The sequence below is a fragment of the Nicrophorus vespilloides genome, unplaced genomic scaffold, assembly GCF_001412225.1.
Source record: "Nicrophorus vespilloides isolate i.1.1-1 unplaced genomic scaffold, Nicve_v1.0, whole genome shotgun sequence".
Lineage (NCBI taxonomy): Eukaryota > Metazoa > Arthropoda > Insecta > Coleoptera > Silphidae > Nicrophorus > Nicrophorus vespilloides.
Genome location: NW_017098185.1, coordinates 1 through 23,542, shown reverse-complemented (window position 1 = coordinate 23,542; position 23,542 = coordinate 1). Strand labels below are relative to the sequence as shown.

At 27.0% G+C, this 23,542-nt stretch overlaps 2 protein-coding genes across 3 annotated transcripts; both read left to right on the top strand.

Annotated features, from left to right (window-relative positions):
• The first annotated feature begins 2,145 nt into the window (after positions 1-2,145).
• On the top strand, positions 2,146-15,427 carry LOC108561844 (uncharacterized oxidoreductase dhs-27-like). Of its 2 annotated transcripts, none has more exons than XM_017919926.1 (8): positions 2,146-2,330; positions 6,237-6,410; positions 7,806-7,948; positions 10,635-10,834; positions 12,925-13,039; positions 13,108-13,286; positions 13,360-13,579; positions 14,946-15,426. In XM_017919926.1, the coding sequence occupies exons 2-8, from the start codon at positions 6,241-6,243 to the stop codon at positions 15,131-15,133; spliced, it is 1,215 nt and encodes a 404-aa protein (XP_017775415.1). In that variant the 5' UTR covers positions 2,146-2,330; positions 6,237-6,240; the 3' UTR covers positions 15,134-15,426. The 2 variants fall into 2 exon arrangements, with proteins under 2 accessions (XP_017775415.1, XP_017775416.1); XM_017919927.1 differs by lacking the exon at positions 2,146-2,330 and adding an exon at positions 5,673-5,911 and having other exon boundaries at positions 14,946-15,427.
• Positions 15,428-19,806: 4,379 nt separating this feature from the next.
• LOC108561843 lies at positions 19,807-23,356 on the top strand (the record flags this gene model as incomplete). Its single annotated transcript, XM_017919925.1, has 3 exons — positions 19,807-19,973; positions 22,819-22,961; positions 23,157-23,356. Coding segments are annotated over exons 1-3 (510 nt in total), but the record flags the coding sequence as incomplete, so codon positions are not given.
• Positions 23,357-23,542: the final 186 nt, after the last annotated feature.

The window sequence follows — 23,542 nt, the reverse complement described above, 5'->3', positions numbered from 1 at the left end:
GATAAAACCACAGTAATCATATTGCTAGATTCCCCAAACATTCAGCTTTCATATGCATCTTTTGGATTAATTCTATGCTATTATAGTTTTCGAGTAAATCAATGAAATGTAAAAACACTGCTTTTTCGAGCATTTTTTAAACTTTGAACACGAATTACAGCCAAACGGATAAAACCATAGTAATATATCGATACTTGCTAGATTCCCCAAACATTCAGCTTTATATTAACATGTGTAAAACACTGTAATTTAATTAACCCGGAGTTGAGAAAAAAAGTATTTGAAAAATGTTTATATATAAGAATTATTAATAAGCAATTTATTAATTAACGATTTAATTTATACAAGAAATATAAAAGAAACGATCCAAAGGACTTCTGTTCAAAGCTCCATGGTTCGTCAAGAATAAACAAATACAGAAAATTAAATCATCTAAATAACTTTCTTAATGACTTGTTAGTAATATTATAAAAATAAATATTAACCTAATAAAAAAAATAAATAAATACGCAATGACCACATGGAAATTATTAACAAAAGTATCGTTAAATTAGTTATGAAATGCTGTAAAGCTAACACATGATAATTTTGTTATAAAGTATAATTTTCCAGGATAATATAAAAAAAAATAGTTTTTATATTAATAATAGTTATTGTGTCGTATCCCTGGATTGGAATATCTCTTGAGAGTAGAGTTTTTAAGGATTGCTAGAGGTGAAGTTTGATAATAAACACTTTATTATTCACTATACAATTATTGACAACTTCTTCGTCTAGAATTCATGTTCTAAGAAGCATAGGTTCTAGGTTCGTTACTGAGTCTAGGTCTAGTTCATTAATTTCTCGCCCTGATCACTTTCTGTTGCTTCTAGTACCAAATCTTGCTTTCTTCGATATGTTGATCACCGCTTGCAACGCATCTATGGACCTGTTCAGTTTGATGCCCTATTATATAAAGTTCGCCCTGAGATGGATCAATGTTTTGACTGGATATTTTAAGAGCGCCGAAAAAGTTTGGGAACCCTTAAGCTAAACAATAAAATTGTGTCTGCAAATCTTCCAAGCCTGAAGATTTTCCCAATAAATTATTATACTTTTACAACAAAACTAAATTCTGTTTCAAACCGGATTAATCGACAGTATTAAAACCGCATAAAAACAAACAGCACAAAACGAGACATAATTGGATTGAGCAGGGAGTCGGAGAACTTTTGTACCTATTACTCCAAAATATATTTGTTTACGTCGACGTTTCATTTTCGATTCAATAACACTGTCTTCGGAGTAAAACAAACTTACAATATTTTAATTTCCAAGAATTTAATTTTTACCCTACTTGTGGTAATTTAACATCAAAAAAAGGTTATTTATGTATGAAAATGATTTTGTGTACTTTTTTTTTTAGAATTCATTTAATTGTGTTCAATTCAAATTTAGTTTGTTTTAAGAATTTTACACCAGTGTTCATAGTTTGAGAAACCCTGTGCTATATGATAAGCAATTCAAAATGTTCAACAGTTCGCAAAAACTAAATGAGAAATTTCAATTATAAAACTTGTAACTTAAATAATTCAATTATTTTATAGAAAAAATCACAAAATTTATATCACATTTAGTTATGAAAAACAATGATAGAAGTCGATGGACAATGGAAAGATCTAATCTTAAATTTACTCAATGTTCACATTGATGAACAGATTGTGAATAAAATTATACGACACAAATACCACTGCTTCATAAAAAAAAACGCATACAGAAACGATAGTTATTTACATACTTAATCGATTTTTTTTAACTGCAATTATATAATGAATTATTAAATGATACGCAATTAAAAAAAAAAGTCGTCGTTTTCGGAAATCTCGTTTCAAAGGCCAAAAAAGTTCCACGAATTTCGACTTCGCGTGTAATTCTAAATACACGTATTTTAATGACTTCATGTACATGCATCCTCCCTAATTACGTATATACAAAATAATAATGTATGCTTTGACATTTCTTGAATGTCGATGTAACAAAGGGATCTAATATGAAATTACTTTAATTGTCTCGTGTATTTTTGTTATTATCTATTCTCTACGTCTCAATTCATTTATAAATGTGAAACATTGAAATTATTGCTTCGCTTAAAAATTGCAGTTGAGTAGGAATGATCTCACTCTCATGTGGCGTGTATATATATAAAGTACGATGAATCTTTTGACTCGTGCATTCGTACTTGTAATATTTGTTGTGTCGTTACTCTTAGGTTTCTCTTATCCTACTAACGAAGTTAGAAGGTGTAAACCGACGAAAAGAATTTGTGTCCATTCAAATATCAACAACTGAACGTAAGTTTAACATTAATAAACTGTAATTTTTTGGTTTTAATGCAAAATAAAATTCAAGGTGAGAACAGTTCATTGGCATTGAAATGTTTGCATATTATAATAGGTTGTATTTCGTTACTAAATCTAAAAAGAAAAAAACTGTTTATGAAAAAAATACAGATAAAATAAGTTTCCGTGTTAAAAAGAATTTCATAAAAGAAAATACGTGTTGTTACCAGTTATTTATAGTTTGGTTTTCCCGCATTGTTTTTTACATTTTTACATATAAAGGTCAGTTAATTCATAAAAAATAAGATCAAAAATATGCAATTTAATGTTAAGAAAAGTTTACAATTTGATGAAAATCCACGTTTCTTCTATAAAATCAGAAGCGGACTGTTAATTCTGGGTAACACTTGTGCTAAATTCTTTCGTGTGAAGGTTCTGTACTAATACTGTTTGGGGGGACATAAACTGTTCTAATTCAATCCAAATTCAATAAAAGTTTGGGTTAGTTGTGTTTATTTTTATAATTTTGCAATTCCTAAAAACCATGCCACTGTACCAAATAACTAATATCATTCGTATATACATTAAAAATGGAATTAGTTTGAAGATTTTTTTTTTTCTATAAAACATAATTAAATGTTAAAAGTTTTTGTTTATTGAAATAATATACAAATAAGATATTAATTTAGTTATACTAAATTAATATCTTATCTTATTTTTGCAAACTGAACATTTTATAGTTTTTTATTTTATAGTTATATCAAAGTACGTATTAATTTTATCAATTGATACCAGTTATGTTCACTTTATGTGAGATCTTAGTTGTTCCAAAGGTCAACAAACTATTTCAATTGATAAGTAATGTTTATAGACTAATTATAATTAAGATTTTTAAGTTAAAAGTTTATTTAAATGATCATTTCAATAGCTCTTTGTATTATATTTTACAAAAAAAAAAGTGTTCCATTTAAAATACTTTTTGAGACAAAATCAAATATTTTTGTATGAATTTGTTAATTATTAAATGTTGCTTATAAGATTAAAGTTATCTGTTGATAAATAAAATTTATTTTTATATTTCCAATAATTACAATATTGAATAAAACATATCATACTATATCATAACTATATCAAAATCTCGACAACCATAATCCCTATTGTGTCAGAATCTCGACAACCATAATCCCGACTGTATCAACATCCCGAAAATCGAAAATTTTTACAATAACATTATGAAATAATCTCGGGAGTCGGGATTTCAATACTGTCGGGATTTCGAATGTCACCGATATCCTTTATTTATTAATTACTTTTTTTTTTTTATCAAATATATGTAAATTTTTCAGTATTTGTCCTTATCTGAATTATTGTGCAAAGATTTGAGATAGTGAAAGTAATTAAGCAAAAAATCACTGCACGTTTTGCTAGATAAACCATAAACTCACAAATTATAAATAATTTTATGTGCAATTTGTGAAAGAAGAGATTATTTAATCGATCCATTAAATATCAGAATATTCCGTGTAAAAATATCAAGTCATTTTTTGATAAGAAAGTGAACATATCAAAATAATTAATTGTATATTTTAATCGATTGAACGAATTCAATCATTTTTGTGTTTAGTATTTTTAGACGTAGCTTTTATGGGCTGTGACTAAGTGTACCATTCAATTAAAGTGGACAAAAAATAAATAAAAAAACTAGGGCCCTAAAAGTTAACAGTAAATATTTCATTTAGTTGAAATATCTTTGTAATTATAATTGCAATAACTTTAAACATTTATTGATGTTGGTTGGTAATAAATTGTAATAAATCAGTGTACAATTAAATCAGTTGGATTGGAGTAAATGGTCTTGTTTTTGTTTAAATAGGTTAGTAAATCAGTTTTAGAATAAATATAATTTAATACGATCAGTATTTATCATAAATTCTCATGATTGATTTATATTCATTCATTTATTCATAACAAAATTAGTCACATCGTTTAATTGTCAACTTAACAATTAACGATGTCGATTTAATTTACAAATTAGATAGTCGGAAATTATATTTTTTGAGATAATTATTCTATATATGCACGTGCATTTTCTTAGCAATTGTATTTTGTTCCATGCGTTGAATAAATAAAATTTTCCGTCAACATGAACTGCCGATCATAAATCTCGTTATACCACATTCTTTCTAAGAAACCATTGTTTTTATTATTATTTTTTTGTTTCAAATTTGAACGCGTATTACAGCAATATGGATAAGAGCACAGGAATGTATCTATACTTGCTGGATTCCCCAAACATTCAGCTTTCATGTGCATATATTGGATTCATTCTATCTATTATAGTTTTAGAGTAAATCAATGAAATGTAAGACACTGCTTTTTCGAACGTTTTAATTTCAATTCTTCAACTTTGAACGCGTATTACAGCAATATGGATGAGAGCACAGGAATGTATCTATATTTGCTGGATTCCCCAAACCTTCAGCTTTCATATGCATATATTGGATTCATTCTATCTATTACAGTTTTCGAGTAAATCAATGAAATGTAATAATCCAAACGACGTGATCAATGACCTCCAAATAAATACCGCGAAAAGTGAAATTACTATGTTTAGTGAGCGATATCAAAATTGATTAAAAAAGCACCCCCAATACAATAGACAATAGTGAAACCCTCCCATAGACTAAAAAGGTATAACACCTTTGATCTCCCTTATATTTTTATTGTTATTCTATTATGTAATTCGGTAGGTTTTCAATTTTTCAGTGTTACATTTTGTTACAGTTTCAAAACTATTTACTCGTTGCCAGCATGTGGCAGATAGTAAATAATCAATTTATTAGAGAAAAAAACTTATTTTGAATTTTTTCGTTTTGCTTTTACAATGAATCCGGACTGATTGAAACCGCCTTAAGCGAAGTATTGCTGTATCTAATTAGTTTGTAGTTTATAGAATATTTTCTGACCATTTACTTAATGATATTATATAGCAGGTGTGGACAACTTTTGTGTACACAAGATCTTCCTTTTATTTTAAAACTTTGTCGCCGATCGACTTGTTGTGTTAAACGTAGTCTAAATGGGGCAAGGTGTCAAAATACATCCCATATTTATATATCTACTTCTGTAATTTTAATAATAACATAATTATTTAGTAAATTAAATACTTATTTTTCTTGAGTCATAATTTCCAGTTTAGCGACTTTTACTAAAATCTGTCCAAAGTGTTTTCAAAGTCGTTCAGTACTAAATCTATACTGCATGGATTTATTAAATACGTTGTCGTGTCCCGGGATAGAATATCTCTGAACACTGTGAAATAATTTATTGTATTGTAGATGTGGAGTCCTAGTGGGTTTTATGGAAGAGTCTAGATTAAAGTCAGTGTACTTAATAGTATTTATTTAACACTTAGATGCTTCAGTGTCGTAATCTAGCTTCCAGTTGCTACAAGCATAGGTTGCTGGTCAAGAGTAGAGTCAAACTAGGACTAGGTTCTTCCTAGGATTCACATGAGTCTCAGACTAACTAGGACTAGGACCAACTTAAAATAACATAAGAAGACGTCCTGAATACGAAGTAATATTCTAAGGGTAAGGGCTAATTTGCCAATTGACCTAGACGGGTGGTAAAAATTAGCAGAACATGAGAAACCAAAGTGTTTCTCCAAAAAAAAAAAGGTTTTATTGTATTATGCAGATGTTAGTGCAATAAAACCTTGTTGCAAGTGACGATAAGCTTGTCGTGGGAACTTTCCACAAAACTGTACTCGATAAAGAGTATACATAGTACTTATTAGCATATATATATTAAATATTAATATGAAATTTAATTTTTGTAATGAAACTTTTCTTTCTTTTTTTATTATAAAATTCGCGAACTTATATATCTGAGTAATTGTTGGGTATTCGTTTTTAGTACAATGTCAACGCAGCAGTGTGTCACAAAGGAATTGCTGGAGGAATCCTTCCGGACTTTCCTGGGAGATGAGAACATTAAAATTCTTGGATATTCGGTGAAAGCTGCCGTTCCCATCGGTGATAACTATACGAGCCAATTGTATCGTGCCCAAGTTACATTCGCATTATCAAAGTAAGTGTCTTATAAATACATAAACAAGCAAATACTAATAAAATAAATCTGTTACAATTATAACTTATTTATTACTTTAAAACTTCACACAACATTTCTAAGTAACAATATATTAATGTAAAATACATTATTAATATAAATAATATTGATATTTTCCATTAAGTTTAATATTTATGAAATGAAAAATGATGAAAATTTTAATTATGTAATTTAGAAAATAAACATTTCATTAACATCTCATTGAAAGTCACGGGTATATAATTGACCTTGATCGTATTAAAATGAATGTAAAATCATGTTGAAAATTGAGAAATACATTTCCATATTTTTATTTTGTTTATTTAAAAATTCGACTATCTCGTATAGTTTTGCTGTATCATTAAATTATTAAATGTCATCACATTTTCGAAATGAGTTTCAATTTCTATAAAAGTAGTTGTAATTACGAATAATTATAATTTATTTTCTGAATTATGAAATTATTTTTAATTATATTATTATTATTTTTAAAAATATTATCGTTAGGTCAAGGTATTCGTGCTTGCAATACAAAATTTAAAAAAAAAAAACAGAAGGAAACACGTGTAATTACAATCGTATAACAATGGTGAAATTTAGAAATGAATTTGTTTGCCATTTTTTTTAGCAATTATGTAATTTTTATTATTTATAAACTCATTTTTTTTTTTCGTGAATATTAATACTTGTTTTGGTAATTATGTTATGTGAATTGTGAAGAATTTAATAGTTTAAGACAACTTTGATTCACTTTTATTATAGTTTTTTTTGTTTGTGTGAACATCTTTTAATGTTATAGTTTTCTTTATGAAAGAATGATCAGATGTTTCCCACAAAAAAAAAACTGAAATTAAAATTATGAAAGACCTCACTCTTTGAATGTTGATGAAAATTGCCATAGAAAACGTTATATTATAATTACAATGTTTTAAACGAATTGAATAATACTAATTATATTTAAGTAAATGGTCGAATCAATGTTTTTTTTTTCTTTTTTGTTGTAAATTTTTGTTTGTTTTGTTCACAAGCTTAATTATGTCTATATTGTGATGTTGTTATGGTAATATAAAATTTGTATCTAAATATTGTTTGATAAAGTAATGTTGGCATGGCAACATAATAGTATATTGTTTAAAATCTACGAAATTTCATTCATTTATTTAAAATTCTAATTTTATTGTTCGTTTGTTATTGTTATATTGATAAATGCTATCAGTGTTATGATGTTGCCGTGGTAATTTATTGTATAACAACATACGTTTTTGTTCGTTGTTTTAATTATTTATAAATTATACATTTTGTATCCATATATACAAATTTCATTAATTCTAACTATATTATAAATACAATACTTTATGTTATATTTATATATTTCAGTGAATCTCAGGAGAGCATGTCTGTAATAATCAAAATCGAATTCAAGGACACGGTTATGGGATTTTTAACGGCCGGACTTCAGTTCTTCTCTAAGGAAATGGAAATGTTTAGTAAAACTCTACCACTAATGTACGATGCATTAGGTAAGAATAATTGTATTATTTTCATATACTAAGTACAATTATTAAGTGTTATTTATAGTTTTGTATAAGTGTAATTCAATTTAAACTTGAATGAGTTTTTATAATAGTGATTTGGAATCAATTTGGAAAAAGAGAAATATTTCAATTACTGACATTCTGATAAACCATTTAACTTCTCTGTGACACATTGCCATGAAATATTTCTAAATGATAAAAAAAAATTGTTCATTTATTTCGACGCCAAAAATTGGATTTCAAAATATTATAAACTAACTACATTTATTTATGCAACACAACATGTTTTCCATGCAAGATCCATTAGTAAGAATCGAATGTTTTTGAAATGTTTCCAAATGATTCTCAGTTTATTACAGATAATTTTGAATTGGATAAAGTAATTGAAATTGGATTTGTAACAGAATTTATCAATCTACGATTACAATTGACAAATGATTTAAGTTTAAATTATCGTTTTAAGATATAAAATCACTATTTTAAATTAGTGGGCTGCAAAAATATTATAAAATTTACTAAATTTACTAAACGGTTAAGAACCACGGATGTAGAAGACAAACGCATCAAAACTGTCGGCTTCGAATGAAATAAGAAAGAGATTTCAGACCCGGAAAAGCTTATTTTATAATAACATATTCTCGTTATTACCAAAAATAAGGGAATGATAAACTGAAAAATATATCATCTTTTTGACTACTCGTTTTGGTATGATCATACATTCAATGTCGGTATTTTTACTGCTAAAATACTCAGGAAAATATATTCGTATTCCATATGTTTTGAGGACTCTTTGATCAATAATCAGTTAAAAGCAAGATCTCAAAACATATGTAAAACTATAGTTAAACTATTAATTATAAAAAAACTTAAACAAAAAGATAATTCTAATTTTAAGAGATTAGGAAAAACTAAATTAGATGAAACATTTTTTTTATAAGTAATCTTAAATTGCAAATTCATTCATATTTTATTTGAATCAAGATGTTTCGAGCTCTCTTTGATCAATAATCAATTAAAAGTAAGATCTCATAACATAACTATAGCTAAACTATTAATTACAAACGAAAAGATTAGTAAATTGGATGAAATATATTTTTTTTTTATAATTGTTGTATAAGTTTTAAAACACATTTCGATAAGGAAACACAATTAATTTATGTAACTTTTCACCTTGAACTAGTTGAAATTGCTTCGATTTCCATAATTATGTTTACGATTTGTAACAATTAATTAACCATCAATTGAATTCATGAATAGTAATATAATATATTCCTGAACAATTATTAGCATATACAAACAATTATTATCATTATTCATCAAATGATTACTAATTCTAATATGTAATTGATAAAAAGAAATAAATCATTCGTTTCATTTTTGTATGTATTTAGTTCCTCGATTAGTCCGGAATATTGCGGGAAACAATTACGCGCACTGTACGAAATATTTAGACAATATAAGTTTAACAAATCAATTTACATTTCATTCAATCAATGAAATGTGAAAACACTGCTTTTTCGAACGTTCTAATTTCAATTTTTCATCTTTGAACGCGTATTACAGCAATATGGATAAGAGCACAGGAATATATCTATACTTGCTGAATTCCCCAAACATTCAGCTTTCATATGCATATATTGGATTCATTCTATCTATTATAGTTAATAATTAATAATAAAGTGGTCTACATGCTGCAAGTAAAACATAATACTTTGATAAAACTAATGAACTTTGTTTAAAATACCTGCGTGTAGCACGTGGCGTCTATTATATTGAGACTTTAATGGAATTTGATCTAAATAAATCTGGTGCAAGGTTTAACGTTTCATATATCAATTGTACTTTCATATTAAAGTAAATTTAATAGAAAACAAATTTGAAACTAATTAAATGATTTCTAACGTTAATTACAATTAACACGTTTAAATCATAATAAAACTAATGTAAATTAAGTGTAGATTAAAATCATAAATATTATGTAGAATGTATATCAATATCTTGCATAGTCAGGCTTCAATCAATCAACAAAATAAATTCTCAAAAATGAGTACATCAAATTATTTTTTATATACCAGTTTTGCACTTCATACAATCAAGTCTCATTTTATGAGCTTTATTTCTATTTCATTTAGCTATTTCACTTAACTATTGAAAGTTATAATATGTCTAAAATGATAATTGGAAATGTTTTTCTTTACAATAGTATCTGTCTAAATCAGAGGTTCCCAAACTCTGGGGGTCGATATAGACCACTTTGAGAATCACTGGTCTAAATGTATTAAATGCTTTTTTCCAAAATATTTCTTTATTTTTCTATTAATTAATTAATTTACAAATATTTGTTAGTCTCATTTAGGCCCAAAAAAAAAACTATATACAATTTTGCAGTTTACATGTGAGAATGTTTTTCATTTAAATTGCTCAACTATTTATCTATGAATTGTAATTTTATGTAACAAAACATTTACCTAATTTCATATGCAAAAGACCATTTTATATATTTTACATGGCTTACTTCGAGCGCAGAACGTTACGTCATGTACCATAATATTTGTTTTTATAATCATTCCCAACTGTGTCACGTACATCTTCGATTAATAATCAACTCTCTGATGAATAATAAATATCTAATCTTTGTATTTATTGTTAACAACTTTGTTATATTATTCAGGCCCCGATTACGAAGGATGTTTATCGTCCTTATCCCTTTTAACGAAGAACGAGCCGAATGCGATTCTGGTTCTTCAAGATCTGCAACCGCTTGGATTCAAAATGGTACCGAGACAAATGGGTTTGGACTTGGAGCATTGTCAGATGGTGATGAAGAAAATTGCGCAGTTTCATGCTGCGTCCGTCGTAGTAACAGATAAGGTCAGTATATTGAATCGTTGTTTATATTAGTTAGATTTTAAATGTATTAGTAATGGAAGTCTCGTTGTGACTTTGACCTACTTGATGTACCTAGAATATGTAAACACGTTCTTCTATTAATCATTCCTATAAACGAGACTTTTGCTTATGGGCTTACACTTAACAACTTATTTACGCAACACGGATTTGTCTACTTAATTCAAAAATTACAAAAAAAAAAAGCGTTTAATAAATATAATTGACAAGTGTTTTGAAAAGTATCCCATGTAATTTTAAGTTTAAACTAAAATTGATTTGACTTTTACTAAAATAAGAAAATTATTTGGAAAGACTGCAGTTTTACATTTTTTTTTATTGTTGTTTAAAAATGAAGAACTGACTTTCATATTTTTAAATTATTACATTTAGAGTTTATTCTTTTTTTTTTAATTTAACATTTTATATAATATTCAAGTTTAGTACAGAAAGTATCAGAAATAGTAAGAACAAAATATGTGGACAAAATAACTTTTTAATAAATATTAATAACTATTGGGTAATTTCGGTATTTTCATAAAGGCTGTCCCAGAATTAACGCAATATTTGGATTAAATAGAAAACACAGTTTTTAGTCTTCAGATTGTGATTTTTTTTTATTGAATGGCGGCAAATTCAAATCTTGCGTTAATTTTGGGATACCCTTTAGAAGGTATGAACTTCAATCAATTATATATGACCTTTTGCCATATTTCTGTTAACATAATGATTCGAAAATTCTACAACTTCTGGTGTTGGCTATTTTTATGTCATCATCACTAGTGAAAGTTTCAAAGAGTTTTGCAATCTTCGAAATAAATAGTAATATAATGGTGCAAGGTTATATGGGGAATGTGAGGTCATTTCCCAATAATTTTTCACAAGTTACCAAAGATGTATGAGGTCTTGCATTATCTCGAAACAATATTATTATTATGTGATTTCTCAATTCTAGTAGTTTTTCCATTTTCATTACTTGTTGACACTTATGAATTGATAGTTTGGTTCCTTGAAAGCTTCTCCTTTTTTTTTGATGAAATTTAGTTTTTTGATGTGACTTGTGCTGTTTCATCACGTTGGACCATGATGGTTTTTTGATTGATGCTATTTGTACATGATACTTTTTTCATTAGCAGTAATGATTCGTTTAAAAAAATAAATATTAATGATTTAATTTAAATTGGTGTGTCAATTTTTGAATACAAATTTTGATTTTTTTAAAACCAATTTTTACATGAAAACTAATTTTCAGAAAAGAGGATTTATCCTTTAATTTGGTTAGTATGTCAAAGGATGAATCTTGATAGACCATACCATCCGATGTTGATCCATACCATCCGATACAATTTATGAATTTTTGGTTAAGAGTTAAGCAATCAATAAAAAAGTAAAATAAGTCGAAAATATTCATGTTTGCAGTTTATGTTAAAATTGAATATAAAGTAAGCTAAAAGTGACATCTATCAAATGTCAAAAGTAAAAAAATCATAACATAGACAGGACTCCTTCAAAACAAACATAATTGCGAAAAAACTGCTTTATAATACCTAATAGTTTACTTGTAATATATTTGACGACTGCATGACCCACCGGTGGGTCACACATGATGTATAACAGTTTAGTCTCTATGCACGCCACTGATTTTAACAGAGTATAACCTCAAATATCTTACGTCAATTACAAACTTTAAACGCTAATACAGTCAAAAATGTCAAAAGTAAAAAAATCATAACATTGACAGGACTCCTTCAAAACAAACATAATTGCGAAAAAACTGCTTTATAATACCTAATAGTTTAGTTGTAATATATTTGACGACTGCATGACCCACCGGTGGGTCACACATGATGTATAACAGTTTAGTCTCTATGCACGCCACTGATTTTAACGGAGTATAACCTAAATATCTTACGTCAATTACAAACTTTAAACGCTAATATAGTTCTTGTACGTATTTTAATAATTCTTGAAGTAATTTAGAATAATAATTTGTAAAATAAATTGTGAGACACGTTTCTCACAATTGTTATAAAATTATTGCAAATATTTGACGTTTAACATTTTCAATTATTTAGGATCCATCGGCTATGAAAAACTATTCATCTGGAATGTACTCAAAGAATGACTTAGTAAGCGAGTGGATGCGGAAAGGAGTCGAATCGCTCGCAGAAAGTTGTTTGCAATGGCAAGGTGATAATACATCAAAAAAAAAAAAATCAAAAAATTACCCATTCTCACAATAAATTTTCCTCTTTAAGGTTTGGAGAAGTACGGTGCGAAGATGCAGAAGCTACTCCCCGACATCTTGATGAAAGCCGACGAATCCTGCAGGAAGAAACTGGGCGGATTCAATGTCATCAATCACGGCGATCTTTGGGTTAACAACATGCTTTTCTCGTATCACGCCAACAGCGGAAAACTGAAAGATCTCAGATTTGTAATACAAAAAGAAAAAAACAAAACCAATTAATTTTAATTTACAATATATTTTGTTGTTTCTTTGTTAACAGGTCGACTTCCAAGTCGTGCATTATACGAGTCCAGCAGTTGATCTTCACTATTTCCTTGCGACGAGTCCCAGCGAGGAAGTGCGAAAGTTGCACATGGAAACTCTGTTGGATTCGTATTATGGACACTTGCTGGCGACTCTGTCCAACATGAATTACAGTTTATCGAGCGTTCCGTCTAGAGAGGAATTCCGAAAAGATTTAAATTCAAGAGCGCTGCAAGGTAATTATCGTAAAATTTTCCTTTCCCGCATTGCCTGAACAATTAATTTTTCGCGTTTTACTTTCCAATGTCAATTGAAATATGACATAAATACTAACAAAAGAAAAATGAAAACAAACATCTAAAACTCATTTTTTTTGTTGCCATGGAGAATTGTCTATTTCAATAAAAAAAAATATATAGGTTATCTAAGAAAAACAAAAAAAATTGTTTATTTAATTTTAACGTTAAAAAAAACCTATTTTTTTGTAATAAAAAGTAGCTTTTTTCCAGTTGATATTTGTTTATAACAATAAAATATAATAAATTCAAATAAAATAATACAATCAATAAATTAATCACCTATTTAAATAGCATCTACAAGACACGTTTTTTAACTTTACGTAAGTTGTGAAGCATTAATCATACGACCTCTAAATACTTTGTTTTTATTTGTGCGATGTTTTTTTTTTTAACAAATAAGTAACATCCACAACAAATGTTGTTTAACTGTCCGAAAGTTGTCAAACATAAAAATAATTTTTATCTACATTTCACTTTGAATCAGTACAAGTTATTATTTAATTATCGCTATGACGTTACAATTAGTTGATTACGCACGTGTTCTACTTATTAGTAGATAATCTGCATCCAAATATTATGCTTTAAAAATATGTTGTTTTTTTAATTATTACTCAAGGTCTTTTACAATCCGTGGATTTCTTATGTCTACATCATATATTAGTTGAAAATGTTTTCAAATTTTCAAATTATTAGTACGTAAACAATGTTATTTAAAAAAAAAATATCATTTCACTATTTAATAATTAATAGTATATTTGAATTACTTCATATTATTCGAAAATTTGGTAAAATCTGAAAATTAAGTTATAAATTCATTTAATTAAAACGTTTTAAAATCGACGTTTCACCAAAAAATAGATTATTTTGAAAAACACACCTGAAATAATGATGAAAACGTTGCTGTTATTCAATGATCCAAATACATATAAAAAAAACATAAAAATAATTAGTGTAATTTTGTTCCTTTTAATTATTTTTTTTTTCTTTCTTGCTTTTATTTATATAATTGTACTTTATCAGTTTCTTAGTTTCGACGTCAAAATTAACCAATAACTTAATTTTAAGTTGAATTCAATAATGTTGAAAAGGCTACAATTAAATAAGAAACTTTTGTTATATATTGGATGAAGTAAAAAGTTCTGAGCGTTTTGTTCACCCAATATTTCAATACTTTCTACAATTTCATGATGCATTTCTTTAGCTTGAAGTAATTACAATCTTGTAAACTAATTTTGACGGACTGAAGAAAACTATTTTTGCTACTAATAATCTTAATTAATTTGTTTCTTTTTTCTTCTTTTAGGTTTGATGGGAGCAGCAACTGTAGCTCCATTGGTCAGAGCTTCACATAGAGAGGATGCAACGTTCGAAGATCTGATGGGCGATTCGACAGAAGGCAGCTTCAGACATCACTGCTACACGAACGAAAAATTCAAGAAGTCTATGGAACAATACATACCGTACTTGGATAGGCTCGGTGCATTAGATTAAATTCCCTTAATTATTTTATGCACAATAGGCAACGTTTACCTCATCCAATTAGCATCTAATAATTTATAATATTTATCGACAAATGTTTCCAAGAAAATTAATATCTGCACGTGGAATCCATTGTTCGCATTGTTTTCACTTTTGTTTCTTCTTTCATTTGTCACTTTTAATTTGTAGTTGGTAACACGATAATACAAATTCTATTGCATTACGTGCTCACTTATAATAACACATAATTTTAAGATAATAGGTACACACATTATATTGTTTATTTTTTACTGTTTTTTTTTTGGAACATTAAAAATAATAAAAAAGTGTTTTTATTGATTTATTTTATTATATAAGGTGGCGCAAAAGTAATGTCATAATTTGGAATGGCTGCCATTTTTGAAGATGACGCCAAATGTCACTGTGCCTTGACATTTATGATGTAGATATATAGCGAATTAGTTGTCCACAAGCCATGGATCTCAAGAATGTTGATTTATTGTTACTGCTTATTTGACAAATTTTCAGTCTGCTTTTTTTAACGCAACGTGAATTTCGTCTTCGTTTTCCCTGTTTTTTTTTAAATCTCGCGTTTACCACAACAAACCATAAAACTTGCAAGTCTTGAAAGCTAACATTGAAGAAGAAATCGACAATTTGGAACCAGATGTTTTGCGAGCAACAATTGATAATTCAAATTATGACATTATTTTTGCGCCACCTTATATAACTCGTATTACTCGTAATGCGAAACACTTGTTAAAGGAAAAAAAATATAAATTAATGTAAAATATTTTAATGCGTTCCATGCAGAAAAAAATACTCAACAAAACATTATGTATAACGTTTATTCAAAGAATATTTTCTGTACATTGTTAAGGAGCGTGAATTATCTTCATCTTTTCTTCTATCGCTGAATAAACCAACCAATGAAATTCGAATTCGATTTGCAGAAAACAAACAAAAACGAATATAAATTAATGTAATAATATACGATAATGCGTTCCATTTTGAAATCATTTATCTTACAATTGATTTTGCTCGTTAAGCGAAATGCTCGTTATGCGAGGTTCTACTTTATTTACAATTTTATTGATCCGAATTGAAGCAATTTCTTTTTTTTTTTAATTTTCTGATTCTAAGTAAATAAAATATATAATTCATTAAGATATTAAATATGCAGCAATAGTTTGAAACCGCACTAAACGAGGACTTTAAAACCGCATACAAATAAACAACACAAAAACAGATTCAACTGTATAGAGCAGCGTATAGTGGGTAAATGTGGATCTTCGTTGAGTTATGTGCGGTTTTCGATAAAATCTTGTTAAATTGAATAATTGAAGCGTTCAAATCAAAGCACCTTTCAACTCAATATCCAAATCAATTCCAAATTACCAAAAAATAAACATAAATCCTTACAACTCTTGTCTTCTTTTAGACACAAAGATGACAGACCAAACCAGCTAGTTTTTTTTTGGCAACTTAGAATTTTTCCCGTGCCAAATGTCCATATGAAGACAGATAATTTATTAAAGAAGTCGTTAAAGTTATGGATCGAAATAATACAAATTGATGCGATTACTAAACATATTGAAAATAGTTTTATCTGATGAAGTTATTTTTTTTACAGACATACTAAAACAATTGCAAACACTTTATTGTCTTTTAAAAGCAAGAAATTATTGATTCATCATATGTATTCAGTTTCGATGTTAAATTTTCTCTTATTCTTTACGGTCTTAAGAACAAAATATAGTCAGGAAAATGAAACTTTGTTAAATTTTTATGAATTATAGTATCAAATAATGTTTAAATTATTATAGGTCAGAAAGACCTATGGTCAATAGCCAGTTGACCCTAAACCAGTGGTTTCCAAACTTGATGTTACTACGCCTCCCTCAAAAGTATGTAATCATTTGGCGCCTCCCCACACCCCTCGATTTCATAAAAGGAACGCGTATTACAGCAATATCGATAAGAGCACAGAAATGTATCTATACTTGCTGGATTCCCCAAACATTCAGCTTTCACATGCATATATTGGATTCATTCATTGAAATGTGAAAACACTACTTTTTCGAGCACTTTTTAAACTTTGAACGCGTATTACAGCAATATGGATAAGAGCACAGGAAAGTATCTATACTTGCTGGATTCCCCAAACTTTCAGCTTTCATATGCATATATTGGATTAATTCTATCTATTATACTTTTCGAGTAAATCAATGAAATATGAAAACACTGCTTTTCGAACGTTCTAGTTTCAATTTTTCAAATTTGAACGCGTATTACAGCAATATGGATAAGAGCGCAGGAATGTTTCTATACTTGCTGGATTCCCCAAACATTCAGCTTTCATATAAATCAATGTAAATCAATGAAATATGAAAACACTGCTTAGGCATCACGAAGCTATACTTGGGGACAATCGGACAGGCTACCTACAAACTGGACGTTTGATGGTCACTTCAGGTATATTATTTCTTATTATTTATACTAATTCCAATTATTACAGAAAATAATTACAGAATTCCGACTATGTATAAATATGCAAATATTTATAATTATACTTAGAATACTATATATTTTCCATACTTAGAACAAGAAAATTTTATTGATTTGCAATATTTTTAACCTTGAAAACCACTTAAAATAGTTCAAAAGAACATTTTCTTTTCGATTGTTTTGTTTTCTTGCATTTGTCTGTTCTTAAGTAGTTCTACTTAATAATTATTATTTTAATAGGATAATTTCATATTTTCCAAACACGCAGTTAGTTTTTTTTTTTTGGCACGTGTAGCAAAGTTAATAATCTACAACAGATCCATAATTTAAATTATCAGAACGCAGCTTGTGTGAGCGTAATATTTTACTAATTCTTTCGGAAAAAAAATTGTGCTGCACATTTGCTTAGTTTCTTTTAGTTTATAGCTAAAAATATTATTAACACAAAACATAATTGTATATGTATTGAGTTACATAAGTTCGTTCGTTTTTAAAAATAAAATTCAAGAAGTTGGGTTTTCTCTACTATTTCACTTCACACAAGGTGACAAACTAGATAGAAAATTAAATAAACTTTACACTAAAATGTAGCCAGAATCAAACCAAAACATTAACCAAAATACGAACGAACTTATGTAACAATACCATACTATAATCAATGAAGAAATATGTGGGAAATTTATATTCGGAATGCATATTGGGATTCCTATGAATACAGAAGTTATTAAGGATTTTGAAGACGATTATTAGGATGTCGTATTTTGTTGAAGATACGAAGGGCGCAAGTCTCAGATACGAAGAGATTTTTTAGGACAGGATTTCGGCATCGTGAAAGAAGAGGAAAACCTTTGTTAAGAATGGATATTTATTAAAGAAGTTTGGGAATTGAAGTTTAGTTTATGATCGAGGCGTGAAATCCTGTATTTAACAGAGGGCGCTGGATAAATCGTACGGTTCTTAGGTATGGTAACATGAGAGTGAATGATGCAGAGGGAGGAGGCGTAGGAAACAAACGAAGACAAAAGGGAGTCAGAGGAGAGCCATGCGGGATTCCTCACAGAGGGAAGAATGAATTTTACATGAAAGCAACTAGTTTCGTGAAGTAAGGAGAGTAAAACTTAAGATTTCATTTTCATTATAATCGAATAATTTGAAAAGTTCTTTCTAAAAAGATAAAATTTCCAATAAAATATTTAAATTAAGGAAATGCGTAGCAGCTTAAGTATTTACAATGTGAATGACCTGAAAAAGTGAAATCTGAACCGAGGTTGTAAACAGAACTGGTTTCGTACATTACTTGTATGTAAATAAAGTAATTGAAATTGTACAATTTTCGATCAGTTCATAAATAAAAATCGGACATTTTAATAAAAATAATGTAATACTAACGTACATTTAAAAAACATGAATTTTAATTTCTTTTTGAATAACCGGTTTACACTAAACTCTTTAACAATTTCTTCATAAAATCCAAAAAAAAAATAATGAATTCACGATTTCAGTAATAGAATTACTTAACTTATTTAATTGTGATTTTTCACATTTTTGAATGCAAATGTGTATGAAATTTCATCGATGTAAATAGAAAAAAAATAATAATCTAAATACATTAGAAATTGAACAAATTTTCAATGAAAATATTAATAATGTCCAAGGTGGAGAGTTTGAGTATTCACTTTAACTTTTCAATTTATTAGAAGTAGAAGTTTTTCACTAAGTTACGTTTTTAATCTTAGCAAGTTTTAACTTTATTTTCATATTATGATACTAATTGTCAAGTTAATAATTGAATTTACTTCTTATGTCATTTTATTGTGATTTTTGTGATTAAAAGATGATAATTGTTTACTGGAAAGTGCGTGTAAATAATAAATGTAGAGTGAAATCGCGTTTACATAACTTTCGAACAAAATATTGCCTCAAAGGTTTAAACAACATATCGAATAGACGACATATTAATAAGTCATTAACGTTTCGTCAATTTTCCCCCCTCAATTACTGTCATGCATCTATTGTGTCGAATGCCACGAATTCTGGTATGCAGTAAATTGCATGGAATTAAAACTAATACACCTTGACAGTGGATGTGAGTGTGTATATAAATGGACGTATCCCGAATACTAAACCAGTACCAGTCTTTCTCTCTATTCCTCATCACAAACATTATTCCGTGCAATATGTCTGATAAGTGGATTACCAAAGAGCTGTTCGAGAAGTCTCTGAGGACGTTCTTCGACGATAGTACGATTTCCATCCTCAAGTATGACTGCAAACCTGCAGTACCATTGGGCGACAACTATACGAGTGATATTACTAGAGCTTTGGTCACATACAAACAGGAAGGGTAATAAAATATTCCATTTTTTAAATTAAAAAATCCCGTTTAAAGACACCCTTTGTCCAGATTTATTTAATATTTTATTAAATTATTATTACTTCATGTTTTTAGTTTACATCTTTATTTACTTATATATAGTGTTGTTTCTTAATTCTCAAGGTTTATAGCTTTCAATTTAAATTATTCTTGTTTTGATGTTTTCACTCAATGAAATTCATTAAAAAAAATATATAATTAGTAATTGTTTTCCTTTTTCTATCTATAAACTTTTTATTTCATTTATTCATTCATTCATAATAAATGTTTATGCATATATTATAAATGTCCAAAAATGTAATAAACAAAACATAAATCAGTTTTTTTTTTCTTCAAAACAGAAATATTATTACCATCATTCCTCGTGAATTTATTGGTTTTAATTGCAGTTGATGCAGTAAAAAATAAATTATAGCTATTTATAATTTGGGAATTGATGTTTTTTTTTTAATATTTGCATGTCTTTTAAATACATTAAAATTTACTGTCTCCTGTTATTTTCTTTATTCATTAATTGATCAATAAATTATATAAAGAAATTGAGAAAATTTCATGTTTTTTTTTTTCATAAAATTTATATAATTTTCTTTAATTTTTTTTATTTGTAATTAAATAAATTTGCTACAAGTAATATATAATTAAAAAGTATTTTTAAAACAATAAAATAATCTCCAAGTTTCAGAAAATTTCTGATTGAAATTTCATTTCAATACGAGATTTTTTCTCCTTTTTTTTGTTGTTAATTAGAAAATTATAATATAATCAATTAATTGATGTTTTCTTTTTTAAAATATTTGCATGTCTTTTAAATACATTAAAATGTATTGTCTCCTCTTATTTTCTTTATTCATTAATTAATCAATAAATTATATAAAGAAATTGAGAAACTTCATCTTCTCTTCCAAATAATTTATATTATTTTAGTTTTCTATTGAGAAAAAATAGGTTTATAGCTTTCAATTTAAATTATTTTTGTTTTGATGTTTTCACTCAATGAATTTCATTAAAAAAAATATATAATTAGTAATTGTTTTCCTTTTTCTATCTATAAACTTTTTATTTCATTTATTCATTGAAATTTATTATTTTCAAATATTGTTCATTAACTCAACTGAATAATATATGTTTATGCATATATTATAAATGTCCAAAAATGTAATAAACAAAACATAAATCAAAACAGAAATATTATTACCATAATTCCTCGTGAATTTATTGGTTTTAATTGCAGTTGATGCAGTAAACAATAAATTACAGCTATTTATAGTTTGGGAATTGATTTTTTTTTTTAAATATTTGAATGTCTTAAATTTTAATGTATTTATTTATTGTCACCTGTTATTTTCTTTATTCATTAATTTATCAATAAATTATATAATTTTTCTGTTGAGAAAATTTCATGTTTTTTTTTTCATAAAATTTATATAATTTTTCAATTGAGAAACTTCATCTTCTCTTCCAAATAATTTATATTATTTTAGTTTTCTAAAAAAATATTTTTTTCTTCCATAAAATTTATATAATTTTCTTTAATTTTTTATTTGTAATTAAATAAATTTGCTACAAGTAATATATAATTAAAAAGTATTTTTAAAACAATAAAATAATCTCCAAGTTTCAGAAAATTTCTGATTGAAATTTCATTTCAATACGAGATTTTTTCTCCTTTTTTTTGTTGTTAATTAGAAAATTATAATATAATCAATTAATTGATGTTTTCTTTTTTAAAATATTTGCATGTCTTTTAAATACATTAAAATGTATTGCCTCCTCTTATTTTCTTTATTCATTAATTAATCAATAAATTATATAAAGAAATTGAGAAAATTTCATGTTTTTTTTTTTTCATAAAATTTATATAATTATTCAATTGAGAAACTTCATCTTCTCTTCCAAATAATTTATATAATTTTCTTCAATTTTTTATTTGTAATAAAATAAATTTGCTACAAGTAATATAAAATTAGAAAGTATTTTTAAAACAATAAAAGAATCTCCAATTTTCAGAAAATTTCTGATTGAAATTTCATTTCAATAGGAGATTTTTTCTCCTTTTTTTGTTAATTAGAAAATTATAATATACACAATTAATTACATCATTTATTGCTCTTTTTACAACTAAAAGGCAATAATTAAATTACAATCAAAGACATTTTTTTTTCATATTAAATAAGAAAAATATCTTAATTTTCCACTTTCAACTATGAAATATACACGCACTATATCAAATTGGTACCAAAAAAAATAATAATAATTAATGTTCGTTATTTCCAATTCTTATAGAAAATATTATTTCATAAAATTAAACAAAAAAAATCCGAAAAAATTATTTTAAATTTTTAACAAACCTTTTAAATACGTTAATTTTTTATGAGTATTTACAATATATTAAAATTTTCCAAATCCTCTAGAACTTAAAACTTAATTAAACATTTACAGATTTGCTCATTTTGTTTTTGTAAATGTCTATATACATATATTTTTTTTTATCATTAATTAAATAATACTGGCAAAAATTTTTAATTTAACATATTTCTCTTATATATATTATAATATTGAATTACGTAGTGATAATTCATTAACTTCACTACGTATTTATATGGGATGTCATTGTAAAACCTTCGTTTTATTCTCACAAATCCTTGTCCTCCAATATTTACGCTTCATTTTAAATGTTATGCATCAACCAAGTACGTTTATTTTATTACTTTTATCCAGTTTTACGCGTCCAGTTTTTTTTTTAATTTAAATAAAAATCATTAACAATTTTAATTAATTATGTTTAAAGTAACACTTATAACATTTACAAAAACAGGAAACCGCAAAAGGTGATTTCCGTCATCGTCAAAATCCAACCGAGGGGAACGATTGTCGAAGAATGGACGATCAAGTTAAACTTCTTCAAGACGGAAATGGAGATGTTCTCAAAGACATTACCATTGATTTACAAAATACTTGGTAAGTAAAATTTATATTCTTAGGAAATGAATATAATTTAAAAATAATGTGAAACGACCACAGAACAAGGTAATTAAATGGATGGATTTTGTATAAAAACCGCATATAAGTTTTCTAAAGTTATCGTAATTGCATAAATTGAAGCTATTTTATTTGGCTATGTAATGTTTTGCCTAATTTGTTGGATATTTTTAGGTCCAGATATGAACGGATATCTATCTTCTCTTTGTCTCCTCACCACAGACAAACCAAATTTGATGTTGGTTCTAGATGATCTAAAACCGTGCGGTTTTCAAATGGCTTCGAGAACAATGGGCTTTGATCTTGAGCATTGTTTGATCGTTATGAAGAAGATTGCAGTTTTTCATGCAGCATCGATAATTATGGTTCGAGATGTAAGTTGTATTAGCAATATGGATAAGAGCACAGGAATGTATCTATACTTGCTGGATTCCCCAAACATTCAGCTTTCATATGCATTATTGATTCATTCTATCCTATTATAGTTTTCGAGCAAATCAATGAAATGTGAAAACACTGCTTTTCATTTCAATTTTTCAACTTTGAACGCGTATTACAGC

Coding starts and splice junctions, on each gene's coding strand:
- LOC108561844 (XM_017919927.1), top strand. CDS start 6,241: ATGTCAACGCAGCAGTGTGTCACAAAGGAATTGCTGGAGGAATCCTTC. Junction 7,949..10,634: donor ACTAATGTACGATGCATTAG/GTAAGAATAATT, acceptor TATATTATTCAG/GCCCCGATTACGAAGGATGT. Junction 13,580..14,945: donor AAATTCAAGAGCGCTGCAAG/GTAATTATCGTA, acceptor TTCTTCTTTTAG/GTTTGATGGGAGCAGCAACT.